The 26,029-nt window shown below is 51.1% G+C and overlaps 1 protein-coding gene across 6 annotated transcripts in view; it reads left to right on the forward strand.

Moving 5' to 3' along the window:
• Positions 1 to 26,029, forward strand: part of LOC144178611 (uncharacterized) — a 145,143-nt gene that overhangs the window by 103,521 nt on the left and 15,593 nt on the right. For 3 of the 6 annotated variants that reach the window (XM_077706591.1, XM_077706590.1, XM_077706588.1), the window contains 2 exons: positions 21,040 to 21,173; positions 23,104 to 23,802. In XM_077706591.1, coding sequence (XP_077562717.1) covers positions 21,040 to 21,173; positions 23,104 to 23,802 — 833 coding nt within the window. Of the gene's footprint in view, positions 1 to 19,959; positions 20,201 to 21,039; positions 21,174 to 23,103; positions 23,803 to 26,029 lie in introns of those variants that run through there. The other 3 variants (XM_077706592.1, XM_077706589.1, XM_077706593.1) reach the window with 2 other exon arrangements.

The following is a 26,029-nucleotide window of genomic DNA, read 5'->3' on the forward strand; positions in this document are numbered from 1 at the left end:
TCAATCCGCGTGGTTTCTGGACTGTATTTGGAGTGGCCGCCTTGTACTCATTGAGCGGCCTTGACTGTAATGACTCATCTTCACGGCGTTCCGTACTCTGAAAACTGGAGCGCTGCACAATCGCCCCTTTGGGATCCAGGCAACCTTGTGGATGGAGGGGTCGTGGTTTACGTCTCGTCAATCTGACACCGCTTCTTTCGCGCCGCTGGTTTTAGAGCTTGTGTGAAAAGTCTCCGTAGCTTGGGGAATGTGTACGCACGAGAAATAAGGAAAGCGCTTGTACAGGAAAGACTGCACTTTTGAAGGATGCATCAGTTCATGTTGCGTGGGAGGCCATCGGGCAGGAGCTGTGTGTTAACCGGACGCAGTGCCAGTGGCGATCTACGCACGTTGACGGTGTAAGACCGCACTAGGGCACAATTAAAAGCCAACAGAGGGTGTACCACGGACCACTTCCTTCGGCGGTTGGAGTCTACCATGTTACTTCAGCCATATGGGCGTAATTACCGCAGTTGTGTGACATGGTTTTAAAATCTTGGATGCGCTCTACGTATAGCGACAAAAATGGGCGATGCTGACGCTTTGGTTAAAGACAGCGCCACCACGACAGGAAGAAAGCGAGGGTTTTGTGAATTCGTTTAGTTTTCCGATGGCCGGGTCGTCGCCGCTGGGCATTTCGGGGTGAAAAGGAACTGGAAACCAGCTTTCGGCTGATGTGGAACTGCAGGTTGATGCTTGCATTCCCGCGCAAGACTCACGCACTGTCGCGCTGTAGCGGGGACTAGGCAGAGCTGGGGCTGACCTTCTGTCATGGTTTCATAGCAGGCTTCTCAGCTAGGTCGCCGATTACCGCGACCGTTTCGGAGGCTTCGATTTTCCGTGGCCGCGCGGTGGGGCCTGTGGCGCCACGGGCCGCGCTTTCGGAGGGCCCTAAACGGCGGCCCAGAGGTCTCTCTTGATGACCGCGTCTGACAGCCACCTGCTGCCGTCAAAAGAGGAGGAATGCCAGAAGCCGCGCGGTCGAACGCTCCGCCGGTCGGTCGGTTGTCGCGCCAGTGTGTGATTTGGGCCCTCGCCAGGGGTCTTCCTCCTGCGGCAGTCTGATTACAGGAGCACGGACTCGCGCAGTGATGCCCAAACGTCGCCCGTGACGCGACAATATCCCACCAGAGAGCCCGAAGAGCGCCGATCACCCTGTCAGGGCGGCCGGCCGTTTGGCAGCGCTACTCGTGAGGCCCCTGCTTCTACAGCGGCCGTCCGTCCGTCCGATCGGTTCTCGCGGTAGCGACCGCGTGGCGGAGCATAACCTAGAATTAGCGCCCAATGTCGCCTCTCGCATTCCGCTCCTCCTTTCGTGTTTCTTTCCTCCGCATTGTGTGGAGAAGGACGCGAGGAGAAGGACGCGAGAAGAAGAGAGAAGAGCGCAGTCGTCCGCCGGCGCCCTCCAGCTGCCGCGCTCTTTTACTTTACTGTCCAAGTTACGGCGCGCTCCTCTTTTGTCCTTTCGTTTGGCGGCTCCTTTCTTCGCACCCCCTCTCCACCCGAGGAATGCGCCGGGCCTCCGGGACGACGCTGTCCGTCACGCGCACGTCACCTGCTTTCCGTTAGTCCGCCCGCCTTGTTCTTCCGGGCATTCCTGGGGAACGGACGGATCGGCCTGCGCGTGAGGTAACGTGCTGTTTGTTTTCAGTGGTCCCTCGGTTTTTACCCTTGTTGTTGCGAGCCTTGGTTAGGTTTTACCGGCAGCTGTTCGTGACGCGGTTCCTGCAATCCCGCGCCCACTAACATTGGGGGGGTTTGGCCAAGGATGGATGCGAGCTGCCCGGCTCAGTCGGATGGCGTGCGAAATCGCTGAAGTTGGGAGCGCCCTTCTTGGGTCTTGACCCTGATATTTCTTAGCGGTATGCCCTACGGGAAGCATTCGTCGAAGCTTACTAAAATCCCAGAAGTTGTATCTTTTAATAAACAACTCCCCTGCGAAACAAGGAGAAACCGAGAGCGTCCCTTCCACACGGACAGTAGTAGTCCCGCCCAACTGTGGGCGCGTTGATGCTCAGACGGCATATAGCAGCGCACTGTACACAAGAACCTTTCCGGGGGCACGCCCGCCGGCTGTTCGTCCACCGGCCTCTCGGCGCGGGGCAGCAGGGACTCACTCTTTGGAATGCCAACAGTAGGTCCCGCTTCATCTGGTGCCCCCTCTCCAGGCCCGCTCGGGCGGCGCATTCCAGACGCCTCCTCCCCCTTCTCGTCGCGGGGTGTTTTCCCGCGCAATGTCAGTCGGTTTCGTTTTCCTTTCGACCCCGCGATTCACGGCAAAAGATAGCGAGCCTCCCCTCCCCCCTCTTTGGTCACTATCTTTATGTCTCTTGCCCGGCGCCTTTCTCCCGGCGGAAGAATCTGTGTTCCCCTTCCCCTCGCGCCTTGCCGCATCTGCTTTCGACGCTCCCGATCGCGCGCCAACCGCGATGTTACGCCGACGGTCCGCGTGTCGCGCGGGACGTGAGCCGATTGCGAATCGCTTCGCTTCGGCGACGAGAGAGGAGCGCCCGTGGTCTGCAGTGGCTCTGCCGGGGAGAAAATGTGGAGCTGTAGAACACTAGATTGAGGCTGCTAGAGCTGGGTTACAGTGCGGTGGTATGGGCGAGGCCACTAACTCTGCCCATCATCGAAGAAACGCTACCGATCATTAGTTCTTTTTCTCGCAAGCTTCGAATCAATCTAATGCATCTTCGATTCCTTCGCTGGCCACAACGATCACCCGTTTTGCCGTGTCCCTGAAGGAAAACGAAAATGAACACAACAGTACACCTCCCACCACACCTCCATTGTTTTTAAGTTTTTACTCGAAGTCGATTCTTTGTTATACTTCTCGTTTATACTTTCATTTTCAGTTCCTTTATTTGATCATCTTCCCCCCTCCTTTTTTTCGTTCCGCCCGTCCCGAACCCCACTCCTGGTTCGAAATTAAATGAAGGTGCTGCTATAGGTTGCACTCACAACGCTCCATTCGGAGCTCTTGTGGTTCACGTTTGTTGCAGGCTTCTTCGGAAGTGTGACTCTTGCCACGAATTCCGATATTTCTGTCTTCCATCTTCGTCCACTTGCGTCACTCATCTGTGGTGTGAGGTCTGCGCGGATAACAGAACGTGTTCAAGCGTTTGTGAAAGCAAATGGCTTATCGGGTGCTCCTGCATGTAGGACACACAGAAGTGCTTCTTGTGACACTTGGGCTTCAATGAACTACAATGGGGCTGCATCGCTCGTGACGCTGTGAGGAAGATCTGTTAATTTAATGGTAACCTGACTGCGCCAATTCAAAAGTTATCTCTTCCTTTAGCCATCAGATGTTCTGGCTTAGTGTTTTCATTGCGCGCCATTCTCCCTATCCCAGGCGTCGAAAATCGGCGCAACGGGTTTTTTAGTGAGTACAGGCGTTACGTCCATCACTCCTAGAAATCGCCGCAAATGGGCTTCACCACAACACTGGAGGTCGACCAATCATCGTGACCAAATGTGCAAATCTGGCGAATGACGAGGCCCAGAATGCGGTTAGAGCGCTGTTGTCACAGCGCAGGTACTATATTTTACTCTGATCGCATGCTGGGCATCTTCATTCCACATATTTACACATTTGGTCACGATGATTGGTCGATCTGCAGTGTTGTGGTGAAGCCCACCCGCGACAATTTTTAGGAGTGCAGTTATGAAGGAAGCTGCTGGTACAAGGGTGATGGTGAATAAACTTCATTGACTTTCGTCGATGTGCTGGTGTTTTGCTACAGTGAAAAAAAAAAAAAAACACCCAGATGACTGATTTTGTCTGGTCGCAATGCAAAGGATCTAATTTGCGGTCATGATAATGAATATTTTCGTACCAGGATTTCGCCCTTCATCTGGGAGCATTCAGAAAATCTCAAGGCGCTCACATAAAAATGCTTCGCATTTTCATATGAAAAGCTAGAATATCGAAGGTTGTCAGCATCTAAAGGAGGACGTGGTCAAGAGGTGTTTCCGTGGCCTGCGGCGGCGGCAGCAGCAAGCCATGTAGCGGACGACACGGGCGCCCCGTCGCGGCAACTGCCGCCAGAAGTGGGTGGGGGGGGTCGCCCGGACCGACCGAGTGAGAGTTTGGAGGTAGCGAGCGTGCCGCAGCGCTTTCGTGTTTCGGGCTTCGGCACTGGAAGGAAGGAACGCGTGCGGCGGCCCCGTCTCTCGCCACGCCAGCTGCTGCTGCTACCAGCGTGCCTGGGTGGTGCTAGTGCCGCTAGGCCGTATGTGGTGCGTGCCGAACTTGTGGATATAACGACATCGGTGCCCGGAAGGATACGCGAAGACTGGGCGCCGCGTGTAACAGCGTAAAAGAAGTTCGTGCCTCGCAAACAACTGGCTCCTCTACTTCTGTCAAGTGGTGAGTAGAGCAGTGCTTTTCGAATACCCGAGGTCGTGTGCTTTTTGTTCGTGCTAACGGCTCGCGGTGTAACCTGGTTCCGGTGAACTGTATCCGGTGAACTGTAAGATATGCGAACTGGACTTTTAAAAAGATGATAGTCTTTTTTTTTTTTTGGGGGGGGGGGGGGGGGGGGGGGGGGTTGTCTCTCCCTCGATTCAACCGCCGCCCGGTCAAAAGATAGAGAAGTTCAAAACGATAGTCCCGGGGCCTAATTCTCTAAAACGACGGGACGCCGCTTTGAAACGACGGGGTAGCGCCATGCAAATGCATGTGTTCTGGGGTCGGGGCCGTCGCTTTGGGGTGTTTTGCGGAGGGACTGAGCCGCAGAAAAGCAGTGTGGCAAGGGCGTGGAGTGACACCCGCTGCCCCCCGTCGTTTCGCTTGTAGCTTCGCGCCCTTGCCACACTGCTTTTCTCGGCTCAGTCCCTTCGCAGAACACCCCAAAGCGACGGCCCCGACCCCAGAACACATGCATTTGCATGGCGCTACCCCGTCGTTTCAAAGCGACGCCCCGTCGTTTTAGAGAATTCGGCCCCAGAACACTTCATCTGGTACCATGCATACTTTGTACGTGTCAGCATTTTTGAGCAAATAGAAAGCATTAGGCATATTTGAAGGAAAACATCCACACGTCTAGGTACCGTTCCTTCAATTGAAAATAGATGTGCGCTTAATATTTGCGACAGCGAGTACAAAAGACGCGTTGGAAACAAAATTTTGACCACAAATGAAAAAAAAAAAGAGGTCGTTCCTGAGCCTAGACCTCGTGGCGGCTTTCCAAGTCCAACATTAACGAAACATTCCATGGGTGGCGCGCGGACAGTGGGACGCAGGTAAATTGAATGGATTTCAGCAGCCCTCCACCCTGTTTATCGTGGGAAGAGTGTGAGAGGGGGGCGGGGAAGGGAGGAGAGGCATTTGTGCTGCAGGGGCGGCAAAATACGTATTTCGACGACATCAGCAGCCCAGTGAGCAGATACAGGGCCAATTTTCTTACGCCCTTCTTGGCGGATGGTGCAAACATGGATAACACCTTTGAAGGGTGTTGTGGCTGGAAAAGGGTGTTCGGGAAAAATTTCAGGCTGTTTACACTTACACTCACACTCACTTACACTTACACTTACACTTTACACTCATGCTTACACTGGATTACGGTTTCGCGTTAGAACATATTCTTTACAACGTGTGAGGAGGAAGCGCTTGTCTTTGTCCCGTTCGTCCCTTGTCTGAATTTTCGCGCTTTAAATTCGTACAGCATATTCTTGCCGCGATTTACTGTTGCAGTCAACACGTACAACAGATTCGAAACCCTTTCACGTAACAGGTGAGCAAGCAAACTGGTGGTGCACAGAGGGAGAGCGAGTATACGTTGCTTTACAGGGTGTCTTCGCCGAAGAGAATCGTTTGACAGTTGTCGGGCTCGTTGCAAAATCAAAAAAATTTTAGCGCTTTTTTCGGGTTTAAATATACGAATCGCAATCATTATGCAGGCTTGCGAAAACTTTGTAATACTAGTAACGCGGAGTTTGAATTTGGCTCTAATTTGGCGCTTTGCGTGTGCAGTTGTGGACGCGCCTGGTAACGTCTTCTTTGTGTTGCGTTTTCCGGCAGCGCGACGTAGCTGGAAAGAGGGAACTTTTTATGTCTGCGAATTATGGGAATTTCGGCGTACAGCCACTCCAGGAGTGGGAATGGAGTCTCGCATTCCCGGGTATTGAAATGAATGGAACTGCTTCGAATTCGAGCTCCTGGAATGGTGGTACTCATTCCACAACACCGGCACCTTTGTCCTCACGCTGTGGCGCTCATGTGGAGCTTCCATCCAGATGTGTTGTGCGGTGAAGCTTGCCTGTGCAGGGGGGGGATCGAGGAAGTGAAAATTCGTTCGTTTGGAGGAGGGGTCGTATATCAAAAGTGATCGCGCGCGTGTGTAGTAGTGGTGGTGGTGGTAGTTATATACCGGTGGTAGGTCATATAAACGAAGTATGTAACATGTATATGGCATGTATATGTAGCATGTATGGGTAGGGTAGTTGGCTTTCAGCTTTCATATCTTTTTTAAAAATCGGGATGTAAAAATTGGGTGCTATTTTTCAAAATGATAACAAGGGAGAAATTGTTTTTTTTTAAACTATTCCGAAATTCGTTTTTTTTTTTCAGGTGAAATCTACAGATGTGCTTATGTAACACACTCAGTTTATTTTATCGGAAGGCTTTATAACTCTAACGCGTTAAAATTGGTGTTTGTTTCAAGCGGGTAATCGAAGAGACCTCAGGGTTTTCAAGCAAATACTCTCCGAAATTTTGCGTTAGTTTCGAAATGAATTAGTAACGACAGTAAAGAGCATTAATAACTTCTAAAAAAGGAAACATTTTATTCACGAAAAGCTGGTCCTCGATTTTGTTACACGCCTTTGTTTACATACATTATCATCTGCATGCGCAACATGTCGGTCTCCATTCGAGACTTGTCCGATCGTTGAACGTATATCTCAGCTGGGAGAAAGTTCTCTCAGCATAATAGCTTCCATTAGCTAGGCACAACAATGTCAGTGCAGCATAAGTATTGCCAGTCTGGGGTAGCAAGCGGTCATGCCAATACTCAATGAGTTCGAAAGCTGTGTTTGTGGGGCTCTCTTCAAGCATCTACTGGTTAAGAACGGTGGACCGTCAGCGCACGATTGTGCAGATCGCTACTTTGAAAAAGGTCCAGTAGGGGAGAAATCGGGTTTAGCCCAATTCTCCCAAAACATATTTTGGGTGTAAAAATCGGGTAATATCTGGTTTTACCCGAAACCGAACATCCCTATGTATATGACATGTATATGTAGCATGTATAGTCATTTAGTTTGTATATAGGATAGAATATGCCTGTTCTACTAGTAGTAGTGGTTTGTATGGTCATATAAACAAAGTTTTTAGCATGTAGGTAACACTGTTTCAAATGACTAAAAATGCTACCATAGCTCGTGCATGTCCACATTGTTCAGCAGAGAGGAATTCTCAGGCATTGTTGAGGCAAAATTTGAGTACATCGCCGATAATACGAGCGTGCTTTTACGTCGGGTTGGTTTTACGTCTGCAAATGAGAAGGAAAAAGCTCGCTAAAAAACGGTATCGGACATAGGCGAGGTAAAAGCAAACACTGAAACAAAAGATAACACGACCTTGTTCCAAGCACAAAGGAAACAAATGGTCTCAACAGATGGCGTGCGCGCAGTGCGAAGGCGCGAAAAATTTAATGAAATAAGCAAACCTCCATTTCAGTAATCGTGGCAAAGAAGAAAGAAAGTCAAAAAGATTTTATTATAAATACAATGTTGAGTACATGGTTATAGGATACACAGAAGGAGGTCCAAAGTCACAGACTGGGAACGAGAGTGAAAGGGGAGGGAAGGGCGTGAGCGAGGGGTGGGGGTGAGAGGACTCAGAGGAGGAAGAAGACTATCGCCTTTCTACGACATTTGCAGCAGCAGATACGCGGCCATTTTTTAATGCCACTTATATCTTGGGGAATCCAAGAGGGTGCGGTTTTTGCTTCCTATTTCTGGTGGCACATTTTTGAAGAATGATTCAGTGCACGGGGAGAGTATAATTAGCGACAAGAAAATGGCTGTTGACTTTCGTTTTAACGTAGATTGACGAAATCACATTGGAGCACCGGTGGCCGCTAGTGTTGTGAATCTATCGGCACGAAGCCTTTTATTTGGCCGGCTACGTTTAAAGCGCATTTAGTGGCCGTTTGCAAACGGTGTTTCAGGCGCCCGCTTACGATACCCGGGTGTGGCTTCTGTGCGGAGAACCGAATTAAAGAGAATCATGATGCATTGCACTGTGTGGTGGTGAATGATTACAAGGCTTTTTAGAACCTACTATAAAGGTGACACAGATTTGAATTGAAAGGTGCGGGCAAAGTTTACTTCTCTTGGGCGTTGTCGGCGTTCATCTCTAAGAAAAACACATACACGCCCACACTTTTTTTTTTTTACTTTGCCGATCTACAAAATGGTGCCTATTGATAAATAATCTACTCAAATTCCATATTCAAGTGATGAGACATATAAGCGTAAGGTTAAGCCATGTTTTGATCTTGAAAATGATACCTGTTATTACTGAACATATACAAGATGCCTGTACGAGTGGTACCAGACGTATAAGCTTGAGTTCCAAATTACGTTTTAAACGGCGTGCGACTTTGGCCGTGACCGCATGCTAATATAATAGCACACGCACACCGGGGTGTTCGTTGAGCGGCACGAGTTTTTATTCCCGGACATGAAAAATACATGCAAACCCCATTATAAAGTTCACTTGAAAAATTGAGATCAATAACGAGAAATGTAAGGAAATGTAAGTTAATGCAAAAGTGGAATGAAGCCACGTGTGTATCTAGGGGGGGGGGGGGGGGGGCGTTTATGAAGTTTATGAAGTTGCGCTGTAGTTTTGAAGCTCTCTCGTTCCCTTACTTTGGTCAGAGACCTGGATTCACCGTCTAATGCGGCGCACCTCTCAAGAGAGAGAGAGAGAGAGAGCGGTAGCAGTTGACACTGTCTAGGTTTGCTTTTGTGTCCAAACCGAACGCAAGTAGAGAGGTACCATACGCTGAAAAAGAAAGGCATTCGGTATTGCGGGATGGGCAGCGACCGGCTTTTGGCCGACTGCTTCGGAATGCAGCAGGGGTGGGGGTGGGGGGCGATGAAGAAACGGCGGGAGGGGTGCAGCAGCAGCAGCCAGGGACTGGTATCGTTCCGTGGCGCCCCCCGTCTTCCTCTTCTTCCACCTTCCATCTTGAAAGGTGAAGGCACCGGCGGCGCGTGCAGCGGGGCGCGCCGCTGTCGCCCTCTGGCGGTGATGATGCGTGGCCTTCGGATACCGGCACGCCCGCTCGGTCGAAGCGCATCGAGCGCCGCAGTTATTAATGCCTCGGGCGCGCTAAAGAAAACCTAATAACAGGGCCGGTGTACATGGCCCAGGAATGAGGGGCCACGCTGGCCGGACGAGATCTTCTCCCGAGGCCAGGACCGATTTCTTCCCGAGATAGGAATCATCGGTGCTCGCTTCTTGCTGCTGCTGGCGCACGTCGAGGTTACATGCGCTGGTATTGCACGACGAGCGCGTGGCCAGAACTGGTGTGTCGAGCCATGTCTTCGCCACCTGCTGCTGAGCGACGCGCACGAAAGCTGTGGAGGGAGCTACGCACTCCTGAAGACACACAATCAAGGGATCCCAAAGTTTCAATTTAATGCTGATTGCAAAACCGATGTGACGCGTCCGTGCGCGCCCGCACTGCCGCGGGGGCTCGCCACGTTGGCGGTAAACTCTTCGCACGCTTCGTTCACGTTCATAGAGATCTCAGAACTCGCGCAAATCAGTCCAGTCTACTAGTAAACCTTCGAGCTGGCCGGTACGCTTTTCAAGCACTTAGATCATCGCGGTTTAGCTCTTATGTAAAGATGGCTTCAGCGCGTAACCTCTAACCCCGAATTCAGCGGCATACGCAATAGCCCCGGATGATCGCACCAGTAATCATAGACTGATTTCTGGCTTTAAGGCAGTCGTTACGTGGATGGGTAGGTTCCGCATTTTCGCCCATGATTTATAAACTATTTTTCAAAAAGTTGGCTAAAAAATTCGCGTTCCGTGCTGCCGGATTGGAGACGTACTATGGCGCTCACTATGACCTACACCGCTCATTAGCATTCAGACGATTATATCGTCAGAACAATGACTATGGATATATACGTTAGTATAAGGCTTGAATCATTAGGACGTTGTGATCCTAATGCGTACTTGGTCTTTAACCCGGGGTGTCAGACAAAGGTGGTACAAAGCGGTCAGTACTAATGGGTGGTGTCATAGTGAGCGCGATAGTACAGTGACTGCGCTCTGGAAAAGCCGTCTTCCATGATGCAGGTCATCGGCTGATGGGGATGCAGTAAAACAAAACCATTCTTGGGGGGGGGGGGGGGGGGGGGGGGGCAGTGCGGGGGAGACCGCACCTGCAGCATGGCATGGGAGTTTTCGACATACCACTACCCGACTCGTGGTGGGCGCAGCACACAGGAATCACGATGGTGCACTTGCGTGGTGGCATAACAGCGCATTGCCCGGGCCGTGCGGTACCGGACATGCGTATGGCGCCATTATCGTGCTGATACGATCGGGGCTTTCTCCTGCGCCGCTTGACCCCGTGGCGGCAGCGGGGGAGGTCAGGTCTGCGGGGGAGATCCCGACCACCACCAGCACCGCGGCCGGCCGTCCGGACTTCCAAATATAGGGGCGCTTGAGCGCACATACTTGAGAACAGGATGTGCTTGCTCTGAATGGAGAGGAACAATTTGCAGTGGAGCCTCGTCTCCGATGTTCGCGTGCTATTTATGCCGGAATGCGCTTTAAGCACGCTCCCGTGCCTGGGCGGGTCGATTAAACCTTGTTTCTAGCAGGACAAAGGTCATGGATGCATTTATAGACTACTCGGGACTTCTTTCCCGGAACTGCGTTTGGGAGCTCGGGCTTTCCTGTGGCTAAGCATCGGGCCATAGCCATATGCTTCGCAAGAAGCCCGCCAGCGAAGTCGGTGTCTGCGGCTAAGCATGGGGCCATAGCCATATGCTTTGCAAGAAGCCCGCCAGCGAAGTCGTTGTCTGCGGCTAAGCCTGGGGCCATAGCCATATGTTTCGCAAGAAGCCCGCCAGCGAAGTCGTTGTCTGCGGCTAAGCATGGCGCCATAGCCATATGCTTCGCAAGAAGCCCGCCAGCGAAGTCGTTGTCTGCGGCTAAGCATGGCGCCATAGCCATATGCTTCGCAAGAAGCCCGCCAGCGAAGTCGTTGTCTGCGGCTAAGCCTGGGGCCATAGCCATATGTTTCGCAAGAAGCCCGCCAGCGAAGTCGTTGTCTGCGGCTAAGCATGGCGCCATAGCCATATGCTTCGCAAGAAGCCCGCCAGCGAAGTCGTTGTCTGCGGCTAAGCATGGCGCCATAGCCATATGCTTCGCAAGAAGCCCGCCAGCGAAGTCGTTGTCTGCGGCTAAGCCTGGGGCCATAGCCATATGTTTCGCAAGAAGCCCGCCAGCGAAGTCGTTGTCTGCGGCTAAGCATGGCGCCATAGCCATATGCTTCGCAAGAAGCCCGCCAGCGAAGTCGTTGTCTGCGGCTAAGCATGGCGCCATAGCCATATGCTTCGCAAGAAGCCCTCCAGCGAAGTCGTTGTCTGCGGCTAAGCCTGGGGCCATAGCCATATGCTTCGCAAGAAGCCCGCCAGCGAAGTCGTTGTCTGCGGCTAAGCATGGGGCCATAGCCATATGCTTCGCAAGAAGCCCGCCAGCGAAGTCGTTGTTTTAGTTCTCTCCTGGGCTGAATACGGCCGGGCCTTCTTTTGTACCCGGTGCCATTTGTTCTTCGGATCTCGCCTTTGAGCTCGGGGAGCTGATTGCGCGAGCTCTGCCCCGGAGCACGATTCCTTGGGTGAGCGCGCTGCATCCGCCCGAAGTTCGTGGCCGGTGCACGCGCGAGTGTACAAACAGGCAGAAGGGCCTTCGCGCACGCTCGCTCCTTATCGCTGCCAGACGTCCGGCTTCGCCGCGAATAAAAGGGCGAGCGTGCCACGCCAAAGGCGGTCGGCTCGCAGCCATGTCGTATAGCTCGCCAGCCGAGGTGATTATGGCCGTGTACGCCCCCCCTTCCCGCACCCCTGTCTAAGAGCGATGCTGTTACCTCTGGTCTCCACCGCTGCCCTTGCATGCAGCGCTTCCAGAGCTGAGCGCCTCGAAGGTGTGCCCGAGCTGCGTGACGAAGTGCATGTAACGTGGCGGCCCATTCAAAGAGCGTCGGTTTTGGCACCCGTACGCACCGTTTCTCTGCGTTGTCGAATCACAGACGACTCCAACGAGTCGAGTTGTTTTCCAGTTCCTGTTGGGGCTGACGAGGCGGCTGCCAGAGTGCCCCCCGTGCACGTTGCACACAACTGCTCGCGTTCGGATGGGAGGAGTGCAGTGTGTGGCGCCGACTACGGTAAGGCGCGACGCGTGCGCGCGCGAGCCGTCCTGGAAGGCGGCAGTGGAGGGCGCTTGATCGGTGGCCGACCGCGGCGTGCCGCAACAACCCCCCCTCCTTCCCCCCTCCTTCCCCCGCACCGCGCGGGTCGGAGGTCGCGCGTGTGCCCGGGTCAGAGGTGACGGCGAACGCGTGCTGCCTGCGCCCCTCACGCCAGGAATGCAGCCCAGCCATGACGTCCGGTTTCGGGCCGACGCGCGCGCCGTGCCAGCAGCGCTTGAGGAGAAGACGCCCCTGTAGCATGCCCCCGACGTGGGAGGGGGACTTCGGCAGCCCCGCGTTCTCCACGACGCTGTCCGACCGCTGCCACGGATTTGAAGAGACGCGCTTTAGTTTCGCCGAAGCGTCGAGCATTTGTCCGTGTCTCTACTGCCCTGCGCACCTTCGACCACAACAACGAGAGTTCCCACGCTGGGACTTCTCAGCCCCAACTTCTGCGCATCGTTCTTCCGAGAATCGATTTGTTAAGGTACTTTTTGCTCCTGGTCTCGCCTTCGTGTCCGGGCTGTTTCGGAAGTATGGCGTGAGATACGATGTACTTGCCGTGCGCCTTCTCGCTGTTGCTGGTTCAGCTAGTTCATTTCACAAGCTGCGGGCAGTACTGTGGATGTTGCGCGGCTCTCAACAACATAGTAGGCAAAACAGAACGAACTCACTCAAGCTGAATTATAATCTTTTCCTTCACGCTGCACTCACTCAAATTCACATTCAAAAATCTCTTCTGTACTCAAAAACTCTTGTCCTGGTTTGCACGCAACTCCTACTCGGACCATGTAGTCACATTGTTTGCATCTGGAGAAATCTTGTGCCGAGAACGCCTGAAAGGTTAGTGCTATATAAGTGGGAAGAGGGGGGGGGGGGTCCGACAGTGAAAGTGAGGCCCCATTAGAGGTGGCGAAGTCGGAAAACTCACAAGTGAGCCCGTCACAGCCAACGCGTCATATGTGAACTCATCAAAAGAGCTAGAAATACAGAAGGCGGAGGAGGCTTTTACTAGCTGTCCAGTTAAAGTTTCGACACCGGACGCACAAGCGCTGATTTGATTGATTTGTGGGGTTTAACGCGTCTAAGAAAGACCTCGGCAATGAGGCGCGCCGTAGTTGAGGGCTCTGGATTAATTTTGACCACTTAGAAATCTTTGACGCGCGCCAAAGTCTTGACACACGGGGGTTTTCGCTTTTCGCCTTCATCCGAAAAGCGCCCACCGCGACGTTGATCGAACCCGCGACCTTGGGTTCAGCAGCACAGCGTAGTGCCACTAACACCGCCTTAGTCCTTGAGCCACCGCGACGGCGTTGCTCAAGCGCCAAGAGGTACGTTACTTACATAAACACGCGGGAAAATAATTATGTGGCGATATAAAGGCGGAGTATGAAAAACTGAGAAGCATATCAGGGCGTATACGCTACAATGGCGTGTATGCTGCGGATCAGATGGGGGACTATACAGAGACGGAGAGTCGTAAAAGAAGTTCCGCCTCCACAATGAAGCGAATAAGAAATTGACGGAGAGAAACCTTTCGCATCCCAAAAAACATTAAAAGCACGCAGGAAATAAAAGGCGTCTACTATAAATACTACAAATTTTGGTAAATAATAAGGACCCGGTGTGGACACAATCTTTTTGAATTACGTAGCATAGAGGAAACGAAAAAAATATACTGCAGGCTAATTCTCAAATGTAAAGGCTGAGAAAAACAATTTCAATAAAACGTCCGTCGATAAAACGGCGTTCGATAAAACGGCGTTCGATAAAACGACTTCGATAGAACGGCGTTCGAGACCCCAAAGCCGCCCATGTTTGCCCGGGCTTTCACTATGGCAACCCCGGGGTGAGCGGTTTGTTTATTTATTTATTTATTTACACAGTACCCACAGCGCCTGAGGCATTACAGGGGGGGGGGGGGGGGGGTACAACTTAGATCAGAAAAATTGCGGTGTTGCCGAGAGCGGCAACACCGCGAACGAGGGAATAGAGATAGCCGCAGTTTTCCCCCTTAGCACCTTATTTTACAAAGGCCATGCATATAAAATACAAGTTTGTTTTATTCGAAGGATTTGGTGTTTTATTCCGGCACCAAACGATGCTTTTCATTCTCCCGCTGACTCGTGTGTTTCATGACGTCTCCGATGACGTATCCCGAGCCAGTACTGAATCGAACCACCACCATACCGCTCGGGACCACTGTCCACCCTCACTTTGTTTTTGACCTGGATAATGCTTGTTAATGTTGATAGTACTCGTTTCGTACAACATTGAGTATGGTCGACAAACGGAGTCACAGAAGACAATGTCTCTTATGCCAGTTGGCCAGTGTAAGCTCAACGCGCCTGGACGGCTGCGCAGCTATAACCGGCATAGTATGCGCAGTACGCTCTGGTGCTTCAATGTTTACGTCTGCGTTTGTAACTTCCATTGTTTATCCCCCCCCCCCCATTCTTACTGCTGTAAAAATAGTATGCATTAAATTTAAGCGCAAATAGCTCGTTCTGCAAGCTGATAACTTCTGTTTAATTTGCGTTGGATTTTGCCGGCTGTAGCCAATCGCACAGCTGCCCATAATATGTCACAGGTATAGTACGGGAAATGAGCTAGTGGGCCCTAATTATATAGCTTATTTGAGTGAAGTTTGCGTTAAAGGGGTGTCAGTGTTAATCTAACGAAGCAGTCTTTTGAATGAACCAAACTCGCATTTTTTGTGCATGGCCCCGTTAAAGGGCGCAGCGTAATGTGTGAGACTCGTGCACGCACGTCGCGACTCGAGTGCGTGATGAAGCTCACAGGTTTGTACTGGCGAGTACATCCATTCGCGAGTAGTGCTCATGAGTGCTGTACTCGCAAGTGCATCTACTCACATATGTACTCCCTCATCATCGTTCTCACTCGTGAGTTTGAATTCAAATGAGTGTAAATATGAGTGTACCCACATGTGAGCACGTCGGCTTGTGCTCAACCAGCCGCCCACATCAATGTGTTAACCAGCGGGAAGGAAAGGGGGGGGGGGGGGGTGCGGAAGTGTCGTTTTAAAAAAGCCCTATCGTCCATATTTATTCAGCTGGCTACCGTAGAATTTCACGATTAGTTAGACGCGCTAATTTTAAAGATTTTTGAGAGCTGCGCAGCATCCACAGGGCTGCAAGCAGCTTGTGAAATTAACTGTAGGTTAGAGTCTTGCGCCCAGGACCCTGCGCTGTTTCTTCGATTGATAGACCAAATGGTTTATGGAACACATTCTATGCTAACCGTTAACTAATTCGCTCAGTGCGCACCACTGTTTTCTTTGCAAGCGCGAGCGGTTCACGCTTCATGGCTTTCGAAGCCCCTGTGGGACGCCGCGACGACAGCAGCTACGATGGAACGCCGTGGGCCTCTACTTGGGTCCAGCGAGCGAGCTACGACGACAAGGCGAGCCACTAAAGTGCTCTGCACTTAATATGCCCGGATTTCAATGTTGACACGTACGAGCCGCCACCAGTGCTATATGTCCTGCCTACTTATGCATCGTGTTCGCGCTTTTGGTTGCCGCATAAAAGCTCGCTAAGGTGTACTTTGCTCTATCCGAGGGAGCTTGCGTATAAGAACCGGGTACTTAGTGTGGATGGGCCAGCTGTAATTATTAATTTCTAGTCCAACAAATCTTTGTTTGTCATAGAACAAAATCTAAAGGGTCAAACTTGTGGAACTTTCAGTTGAAAAAGCAAAACAATTCAGGCTTGCGTTCCTTTAGAGCAAAAAATATGTGAAGGCTGAACGTAACGTGGTTTTCGTTAGGCCGGGTTCAGACTGTTGTCGGAGCTGTTGTAATATCTTTAAATAATGACGTCATTTGGCGTCTCAGTCAACCGAACTGCATGAAACGCCGTTTTTTTACGTCCGTAGCGCACGATATGGCTGTTACGTCGGTAGTCTGAACATAACCTTACGCAAATGCAAGCTCTGGGGTTCACAGTGGTCTTGGTACTTTCTTTTTCTTTTAATGCCACGCCTCGGTTATGACAGTTCCCCGCTAGCCTTGTATTGAATGCGCCAGCCAGGCAAATCGTTTATACTAGGAGGTCATCATCGTCGTTATCAATATATGTATGTTGGCTTCGGGTTCTCATCCATACTGTTTTAACCATTCCTATCCTGCGTTATCCCAATCACTTTTTTGCAGCGGAGCTGTTATAGACAAACTCCCCGTTTTCTTGGCTTTTCTTTCGCGTACGTAGGGCAAAAAAGCTGCTTCCCTCCTCCTCACTTTGGCGCCCTCTCTCCCTTCGGCCACCTGTTCGCCTCCTGCCCTTCGCATTTTGTTATATGATGTAGTATACTGCCCATTGAAAAGTGTCTTCCCAGCAGCGCATGTAGAAGTGAAGCAGACTTTAGGAAAATCTGTGTAAGCTTGGTCTTTGTAAGCTGGCTTTCTCTCATTGTGTGTTGTACAGTGAAGCCTGCTCACTCCTCACTTCAGCACACCCTCTCCGGCCACCTGTTCGCCTCCGGTGCTTCATGTGTTGATATAAAACAGCGTATAAAGGCCCAGCCACATGCAGCGTACTTTCGGCGTTTTCACGCGCCGACGTCGTCCCGCGACGACGCGCGTCAGCGCGTGTCGCCAAAAATGCATGGCGACGCGAGCTGACGCCCGAACGACGCCGATGTCTACGCTCGCCACATATCGGCGTCGACGCAGCGCGAGAGAGCATCGGAAAGCGGGCGGCAGCGTCCGGGTTTCCTGTCCTTCTCGTGGTTTGGGGTCGTTCCTTTCAGCAGAAAACAATCAATTCCTTTTTACTTACGTTAATCAGTTGCCTTGAAACGAATTGCAAGCTATTTCTGTTGGAAAGCGCTCATCCATTTCTGGCTTGTTCGGCTTTCATCGGGGAAATCGGGGATCTGCGATAGCTTTGTGTGAGTTAAATAAGGGAGCTCTGGCTTTTGTCTGGAACAGGAAGTGTACGAAGAGTTTCTCTGATGTTCTTGTAGTGAAGCTTTATTTCTTGTTTGTAGTGGAGGGTAGTGTCCCACGTCGGTGGATAAGGCCAGGGAATCCCAGGCGCCCTGTGCAGAAGTTCGCGGGCGAGGCTATGCACTACCTCATTGCCTGGGATTCCAGCGTGACCAGGAATCCCACTCAGTGGGACAGTGTGGGGACGTAGCTTTGTTAAGGCTTTGCGTAGATCATACTGCTATTCTTCAGGAGTCCTACCCATGTGAATGGCGCGGATAGCTTGCATTGAATCAGTGGATATGGCCAGGGACGTAGCCAGAATGAGGGGGGGGGGGGGGGGGGGGGAAGGGGGGGAGGTTCCGAAAATTATTTCAGGCAGCACTTAAGCGAGGCATAGTGTTCCTTTTGGCAGAGCTCCTCCTTTCCAAAAACCCATAACCCCCTCCGAAAAAAAAATTCTGGGTATGGCCCTGGATATGGTATATCCTGAGGGGTGAGGGGGTGCTAAGGGGAGGTCCTGACTACTGGTGATTATTGGGAGGGTATCTATAGAGTTATAGAGTCACTGTAGGTGGGAGATTAGTGAAAGGACCAAGGGTGTGTGTGACTACTTCATTGTCAGTTACGATGGAATAGGCGGCTACATATTCATGGGGAACGAATGAATTAAGCCACCAGCTCTCGACGATAACCTTAGTCCACGTCCTTCGGGAAACCCGAATTTTCAGACTGTCAGGAACCTGCATAACTCGGCAGAATAGCGAGGTCTAGGTGGTCGTCCACGGCAGTACTTTGCAGAGGGAGAGAGCGGAAGAACGGCGCCGAACAAACGAATAGACGAGTAGCGAAATTCATCATCGTCACCAACTCGCAATCTACACGACGGCGGGAACGAACTGCGGCGCAACGCGTGGGAGACAGATGGAAGCCATTCGAGAGCGTTACAGCGAATCGCAAAGGAAGTGTTCCAAGCGGCAAGATAACAAAGCCCTTCGACAACGAGAGGCGGGAGGGAGTAAGACGTTTCAGGAGTTTAACCTATATTCCATGCTTTCCCATTCACAATCCACAGGAAGTGTTCAGGGGCCTCGGACATTTTTTTTTTCTTTCAGTGGGTATTTTGCTTGCCTGCGGTGGTTCCATTCTCAGTGTTCTGGGTTCCTTAGCTTTTTGTCACTTTTAGCGCCGTGTTTGTGCACTGTTATCTTGTGTCGTGTTTGCGCTGTTACTAGGCATCATGTACCAAATCGCCCAGTCTTCCGTTGTAGCTTCAAAAACAAAATGAAATCATGTCCCGTATTTTGGCGCGCACGGGTGTGACGGGGAGCTTGCATTGCTGTGGAGCCGGATGCAGGGGACGTAATTACTGATGTTACATGTACTAAGTCCCAGAAATGCTGTTGCACACACAGAAAGAAATAAAAAAAAGAGACGAGGTCGAGCTGTATTCTGGTAAATACAGTCTACGCGGACGGAGCGGCGAGGTGTTTCCCGATGTGTTCTTGGCGTGTGTCCTTTGTGGGGCATTGAAGACCGACTCGCGTGCGTGTCAGATTACATGGCAGGTTCCTTGACCTCGAATTCCTGGCCTCCTCCTTTCGACCAATGGAAAGACTCGCTTCCGGCTCGACCGGCTGCACAAATCGTCCAACAAAACGACGCGCCACCGCCGAAACGCGAGTGCATTTCTTTTCCTCTTGGTACTCCAGAGTTCTTTCGTGAGGCATTCCGTTGCGCTGATAATCGACAAGTTGTGGGCGCCAACCTTGCAGCGTCCGCGGTTTGCTGCGTTAAACCGCAGTGCCATATTTTACACGTGTGTCAGTCACGCTGACGCACAATTCCTGGCCTTCTGCAATGGATGCGAGCCGGGCAAACGTCTGGAAGAGCTGTGGACACACATACACTTCGCGGTCAATGACGGCATGCGGCCACACACGCTGTCTCGCTGTTTTCGCAACTCGCTATTCAAATGAACGCAACCTGTGCCCACCTTTCCGTGACATTTTTCACCATTGACCGTAGACGCGTGCAGTTCATCGATTGAGCTGCGCGGTTTTTAAAACACAACACCACCTTCACCCCACGGCATAAAATTGGCTTGGTTGCATTATGCACGCAAAAATTGCGGGCAATTGCGAACGGCATTACCTCTCAACTTTTTTCTCTATCCTGTGCAGCGTATCAGAGAAGCTCGCGCGTTTGAAGCACCAATCATCGTGCAAGCCTACTCTCGTTGCACCTCTAACGTACGGGACAGACGCATTGCACATGACGCCACCACCGCCCTTTCTGGAGCACTGTTCCGGATAAGAGCACCAGGCGAGCTCGCAGCCTCACCAACGTGGCAGCTACGCTGGCATCAGTGCAAACAGCGCGTTAGTTTCGTGACACCAGCGGCACAGCCTCGCTTGCCAGGTCCTCGCCCTGCAAGGCGTGCGCAGTGCTTGAGCGCACTGAAAGTCGCGCGCGTTGCGGGGGGGACTCCGCGGGCGAAGTTTCCTTTGCAGCGCGCGCTTCCTCCCCACGGGGAAGTGAAGGTTGATCCTGAATGCCGCATGCGCGAGGCATTTTGCGAGCGGCGCGCTGGCGTTTACAAGTCAATGTGACACGTGCGCGGCGGCCGAGGTCGGCGGCGAGGGGGGATCCCTCCATCGCCCTCCTCCTGCCCCGAGGTGGCCATATTTACCGAAGGAATTCTAATCACTGGGAGTGGATGTACCGGGCCGCAGGCCTGGGCATCGTTGGAGGCACTATTATGGTAATTGCAGATTCCTGGGGCAGCGCATCGCTCTCCCCAGGGCGCCGAGAGGGCGGTCGGCCCTTCTTCTTGCATCCGACGACGACCGCCGATGCTCTCGGCCGCCGTTGCTCCTTCTTCGGTAATGACGGCGCGCCGGTATCGCGTGGTGGTGGACGACGCAGGAGATGGGGAGGGGAGGCGGGCCCCCGGCCCCCTGTCCCCCTCCTCGTGCGGCGGCCATACGTCGGCAGCAGCCGTTCATCTGCCTCGCGCTCGCTTTTCAAAAAAGCCTCCCCCCTCCCTGCCCCCCTTTGACGCATCTTTTTCACGACCGAGCCGCGATGACAGCGTGCGTGGAGGCCGCCGGGTCCTGTCACTTTTGACCCCTTTGCTCGAGGGCAGCTCTGTGGCGAAGACTTGCGTGCCCCCACCCCTGGCCGGCCCAGGGCTGTCGGGCCGTCACCGCGGCTGTGCGACGCCGAGGAGGAAGACAAAAAAGATCAATAAAGGATTGTAGTAATCACAAGAGGCTGGCCACCTTGTGCGCCAGGTTCCTGTCCTACCCGTATCTGGATGCTCCGCGTAATTTCTATGAGGGATGAGTCCTTCCAGCGGCCATGGCCTGCCTCCACCAGTGGATCAGCAAAAATCTCGCATTCCTGCCAGAATTGTTTCTTTTTTCGTGTTGGCCTCGTCTGAAACGCAAGAGGCATAGCTATTTGGGCTCACTTCACGTTGGACCACATGAACTGGCGTGACAAGCACGCACCACCATTAACTATTGCTAGCTTCTTTGTAGTGTAGAATGCGCTTGGTTGGTGGAAAAAAGCATGAAGAACCTCTGCGCTCTCCCGCAGCGTGTAACCTGAACGGCGTGCTGTCTACAAGGCGCGGCCGTTCCTCAGTTCCTGACCATGGGGCCTGCCGCAAGGTCTGCCCTTCCACTGCACCCGGCACTCGCACTAAGTCAACGTCTGCTGTCACCAAGCAGGTAAATGGGGCGACTTACGAGGTCGCTGGAGCTTGCGGTACCTTATTTACCATTGTCCCTGAAGAAGAAAGTGTATGACAGCTGCATCTTACCGGTACTCACCTACGGAGCAGAAACTTGGAGGCTCACTAAGAGGGTTCAACTTAAATTGAGGACGACTCAGCGAGCAGTGGAATGGAAGATGATAGGGGTAGCATTAAGGGACAAGAAGACAGCGGAGTAGGTCAGGGAACAAACGCAAGTTAAGAGCATATCAGTAGAAATTAAGAAGAATAAATGGGCATGGGCAGGGCATGTAATGCGAAGGCAAGATAACCGTTGCTCATTAAGGGTAACAGAGTGGATGCCTAGAGAAGGCAAGCATGGCAGGGGGTGGCAGAAAGTTAGATGGGCAGATGAGATCAAGAAGTTTGCAGGGATAAGTTGGCCGCAGTTTGCACAGGTCCGGGGTAATTGGAGATTAATGGGAGAGGCCTTTGCCCTGCAGTGGGTGTAGATAAGCTGATGATGAAAAATATATATATATATATATATATATATATAAATTTTCTGGAGTGTTCTCGTAGCAAAATCTGCACAAGAGGATTGCTACCTGGAAGACAGTGATGTTAATTATGCATATCTGAGTTGTAGGTAATCAAGGTAGGTTGCTCATTCTGTAAAATAAATTTAAGGAAAGTGCTGGGATTAGAATGGTGTTGTTATGGCAAGTGCCTCCTGGACAATTAATTATGCATGGTGGTGAACGCAGTTTCAAAATAAAGTAACATTTCCCACCGGTGAGGTCACAACTACAATGGCATCCTGAGCAGTTTGATTAGAGACTTAGATTGTTAAGATATGAGTATTTGCTACTCTGTCACATTGCAGAGTTCTTGAAGCGACCATTTTTGCTGATTTTTTCCAAGCTTCTTTCCATCTTTTTTGAAAACTAGTATTTGCACCATCGGGGGCACCTGTATTTGGTGGCAGCTGGTAAGACGTGCAGCAGTCTTGTTGCATGCTAAAGATTACTGAGTGGTTAGTGCAATAAAACCACAGAAATACAACGTTTATTTGCGCTTGCGTAAAATATGAATTTATTTGGCCAAAATGGATCATCTTTATCAGGGTGGAATACATGGTTGCAATTCTTGTGACTACTTAAAAATGACTGCTGTAATGTACCTCTGCTTCCTGACCATTTCAGAGCATAAGACTACGTCAGCCAGCATTTGAACAGAACAAATGTAGCAATTTCAAGTGCAGACAAAAAAATAAAAATGATTTCAATGCGAGTCTAGTTCTTTCTAAATTGTACAAGAAGTGTGAGTGGTTAATAAAGTTACAGAAAAGCAATTCTTTTTCATTGCCTTCCGAACTGACTTATCATTAATGGGGCTTTGCTTGACACAGCTGCATGTGCCTGCTTTCACCACTGAAGGGTTTGATTATTATCTCCACAGCCAGTCGTTGTGGTATCAAGCCTGGTTACAATTGTCACCCTACAATGAATGCTTGCTAGCACAGCTGAAAGCTGAGGCTATCACAGTGTGGTGTGTGGTGAAGTCTAACGAGTCACAGTTTTGTGCACAAAAGCCACACTACTGCCGTATCCGTTATTAAGAAGCCTAACTTCATTACTGAATGGTGAGGAGTTGTGGCTTACCCGCCGCAGTGGCTCAGTGGGTAAGGCGCTGTGCTGCTGAGGAGGTATGGGGATCTGATTCCCGGCCACGGCAGCCACTTTTCTGATGGAGTCGAAGTGCAAAAACGCCTGTGTATACAAGATTTCAGTGCACTTTAATGATCCCCAGGTGGTCAAAATTAATCCCGAGCCCTCCACTACGGCGCGCCTCATCGCCTGCGTTGTGTCAGTGTGTTAAACCCCACAATCAATCAATCAGTCAAGAGTTGTGGCTTGATGCAAGCTTGTGAACTTGTCTTGCAGCAGCCACTGCCCCAGTCCCGAGCCTCTGCGGCCAAGGCACGGCCATGCACCAGCACACCGCGTGCTCCCATGGCGGTGCCCGGTGGTCGGGAGCACGCCGTGAGCTCCGGCCCCACGGCAGCGATGCGGCCACCAGAGGCCAGTGCACTCGAGGAATTCGTCCTCGATGACAGCGACCTGCTCCGCCTGTGTGAACTACCTCTTCAGCGGCCTCGGCGGCCTGGTGGGAAAGCGTCATCCTCTGGAGTTCGGCCGCCGCACCTTCGCACTGTGTCCATCATCGACACCCTGAGTGCGCTCGCCCGTGGTGCCCAAGATCACCGGGACGCAGCAAACACTGAACCCTGGCTGCTCGCAAATGCTGCAGCCACTGCCACCACGGGAGTGTCGTCTCGGCGCCCGGCTCGACGCTCAGCTGCAGCAGTGTCACGTGACTGGTCACGCCAGTATGCGTCAGACAGCGAGCTCAAGAGTGGGGGTGATGCATGTTCAGTGCTTTCGCTGCGGAGTCAGCCACCCCGGCGAGCGACCCAGCAGCAGCAGCAACAACAACAACAACAACAACAACAACAACAACAACAACAACAACAGCAGCAGCAGCAGCAGCAGCAGCAGCAGCAGCAGCCACCACTGGCCAAGGTGCCCCACTGGATACGTGCTATCTTCAGGCTTGCCAAGAAGGGAGACCTTGATGCCTTGGTACGTTCCTTGATCTACTCGTGAAGCCCTGCTTGCAGTGCGTGATGTTATTTTGGGGTGTTTTGCATTTACACTTCTGCATCCCTTTAACTGTGTTTGCGTCAGAGAACAAGTGTGGCCAGTAAAGCCAACAAAGCCTGCATTGCTCAGGGGTGACACTAGAAGCTGGCCTGCATTGGTCAGTTGCAGTGTCATCAGTGCAAATATACCACCACAGCAGCAGTAGCATTTGTTTACTAACACAGAATAGGCTAAATAAGGAAGAGTGGGCATTGCTGCTCTGTGTGGGTATCAATTTCACATACATTTTAGCATTAGTTTTTGTGACGTTAGTGCCTAGCACAACACTTTTTTCCCTAGGGAGGGGGGGGGTAGGTAAAAAACAAATGGCAGTACTGAAGCCAGAGAGCCTAACACTTCACTGCCCACGGGAAAAGCAGATTCTGGGTAGTCTAGCAACCAATTTTTTCCCGGTCCCAAAAAATATGCAACATATAAGTGTATGGCACCGAATTAAAGAAGAGTAAATTTCTTTTGCGGTGGCAATTGTTTCAAACAGGAATTATTGTTTGAAAAAAAAAAAGAAAGAAAAAGCTGTACGGGAAAGTTTTGAAGCAAGCAAACAAACAAAAATAAGCAAGCAGTCTTGCTCGGCTTAGAAAAAACGCAGAAGAAATTGAAGATATGCATTATGTACATGTACTATCAGTGCAAAAGTCCTGCAAATATCAAACGCCTAGCTAAAATTTCTTGTCTTACAAAGCAAATGTTAGCACTAGTGAATTTCGGGCCGCTGTGCAAAGCAGTTCCTCAGAACATAGGATGGCCACACATGCATCGCAGAAAACATTGTTTTTCTGCTGCACTCTTTTTTGTTTGTAGCTTAATTCACAGTTTCGATACTTTTGCGTTTCCTGGGTCTTGTGTTGAACGGGAGTATCAGGTTCTGGGCCAGTTTGGCGCACTGTCGCTTTTGGTGCTTAAATCCAATGACGAAGAGCACACTCTGAGTCAGAACTGCTAATGTTATCCAAAAAGTCGCATGTAGAATCCTTCAAATCGCAAAAATTAGGCGTTCCGCGGCGCCGTAGCGTGTGATGCCGACACCACCTTCATATCATCCGAGTGCCCATCACATGACACTGGCATGCTTTAAAAAATCGCTGCGTGCAGAAAAACAAACAGAAGAACATGTAAGTGTTTCTACCACTCAGTAGATGGCGCCAGCTCTCAGAGCGCACTCGGGAAGCGCCTAATTCGAACGAGAAAACGTCAAAATTTGAACTTGAAGGTGTTGATAGCATACTATCGATTTGAATAGGCATGGGCAGGAAGGTGTTAAAACAATCAACATCAAGGCCTCCTGGTGGGTCTTTTGTCTTCATGAGCACGCACAACAATGCTTAATTTAGTTACGGAATCACGGAACCGAAAGTGCAATTGGAGCGCTATATAGTGCTTGCCAAAGATGCTGCTACTACACCTTTTGTAGCTTTACTTGGCTGCAACCAGCTTTGAGATGGAGTGTTGGAGAGTGTAGGCAAGTTTCAGCTTGTGAGAAGGAGGAGTATGTATGTTAAGGCTTTCTACCATTGTGTATGCTGTCCTGCGATAAGGTGCACATGTCTCAGACGGCCCTTTCCACCACTTCAAAGGAAGGAATCCTCATCCTTTTTGGACTTCCTTTCATGCTGTGTGCAACAACATTGGCAATAGATTCTTTGGGACCTAGGATCGTTAGACAGTGTACTCGTGATATGTCATAATCATTTTCCCACTTAATCTTCTTCATGCCCGATGCGATGGCTTTTATCATATCTGCCTCCAAGGTAATTGTTTTGAACTTTCTAATCCCGTTTGGCTTGCTCGTGTTGCTGGGTAGCATAATTCAGGAAATACAGGGGTACTAAAAAAAAAATCGAACCAAAGCAACGAAAAAAAAAAATGCGGCTCTCTCACCTCCACTGCGACTGAAGCAGTGTATGATTAGTGACAACAGCATTATCTGTTGCAGGAATGCACGCAGCATGTGCATTGTTGGTGTGTGCTGTGTGCGTGGCGAGCTGTCCAACTGAGCGCACTTTGCTGAAGAACATGCAGTCGCAATTTTGAGCTGCATAGTAATGGTTGTTGTGCTCTTCCATAAAATTAGTCATAATTTTAACTTCAAAGCGAACATTTCCCATTAGAGCCGGCAATAGGTGCATTTTGCTTTTTCAGTGCGAGG

Source organism: Haemaphysalis longicornis, unplaced genomic scaffold, assembly GCF_048455015.1.
Source record: "Haemaphysalis longicornis isolate Haplotype H1 unplaced genomic scaffold, Haemaphysalis longicornis Haplotype H1 scaffold_4, whole genome shotgun sequence".
Taxonomy (NCBI): Eukaryota; Metazoa; Arthropoda; class Arachnida; order Ixodida; family Ixodidae; genus Haemaphysalis; species Haemaphysalis longicornis.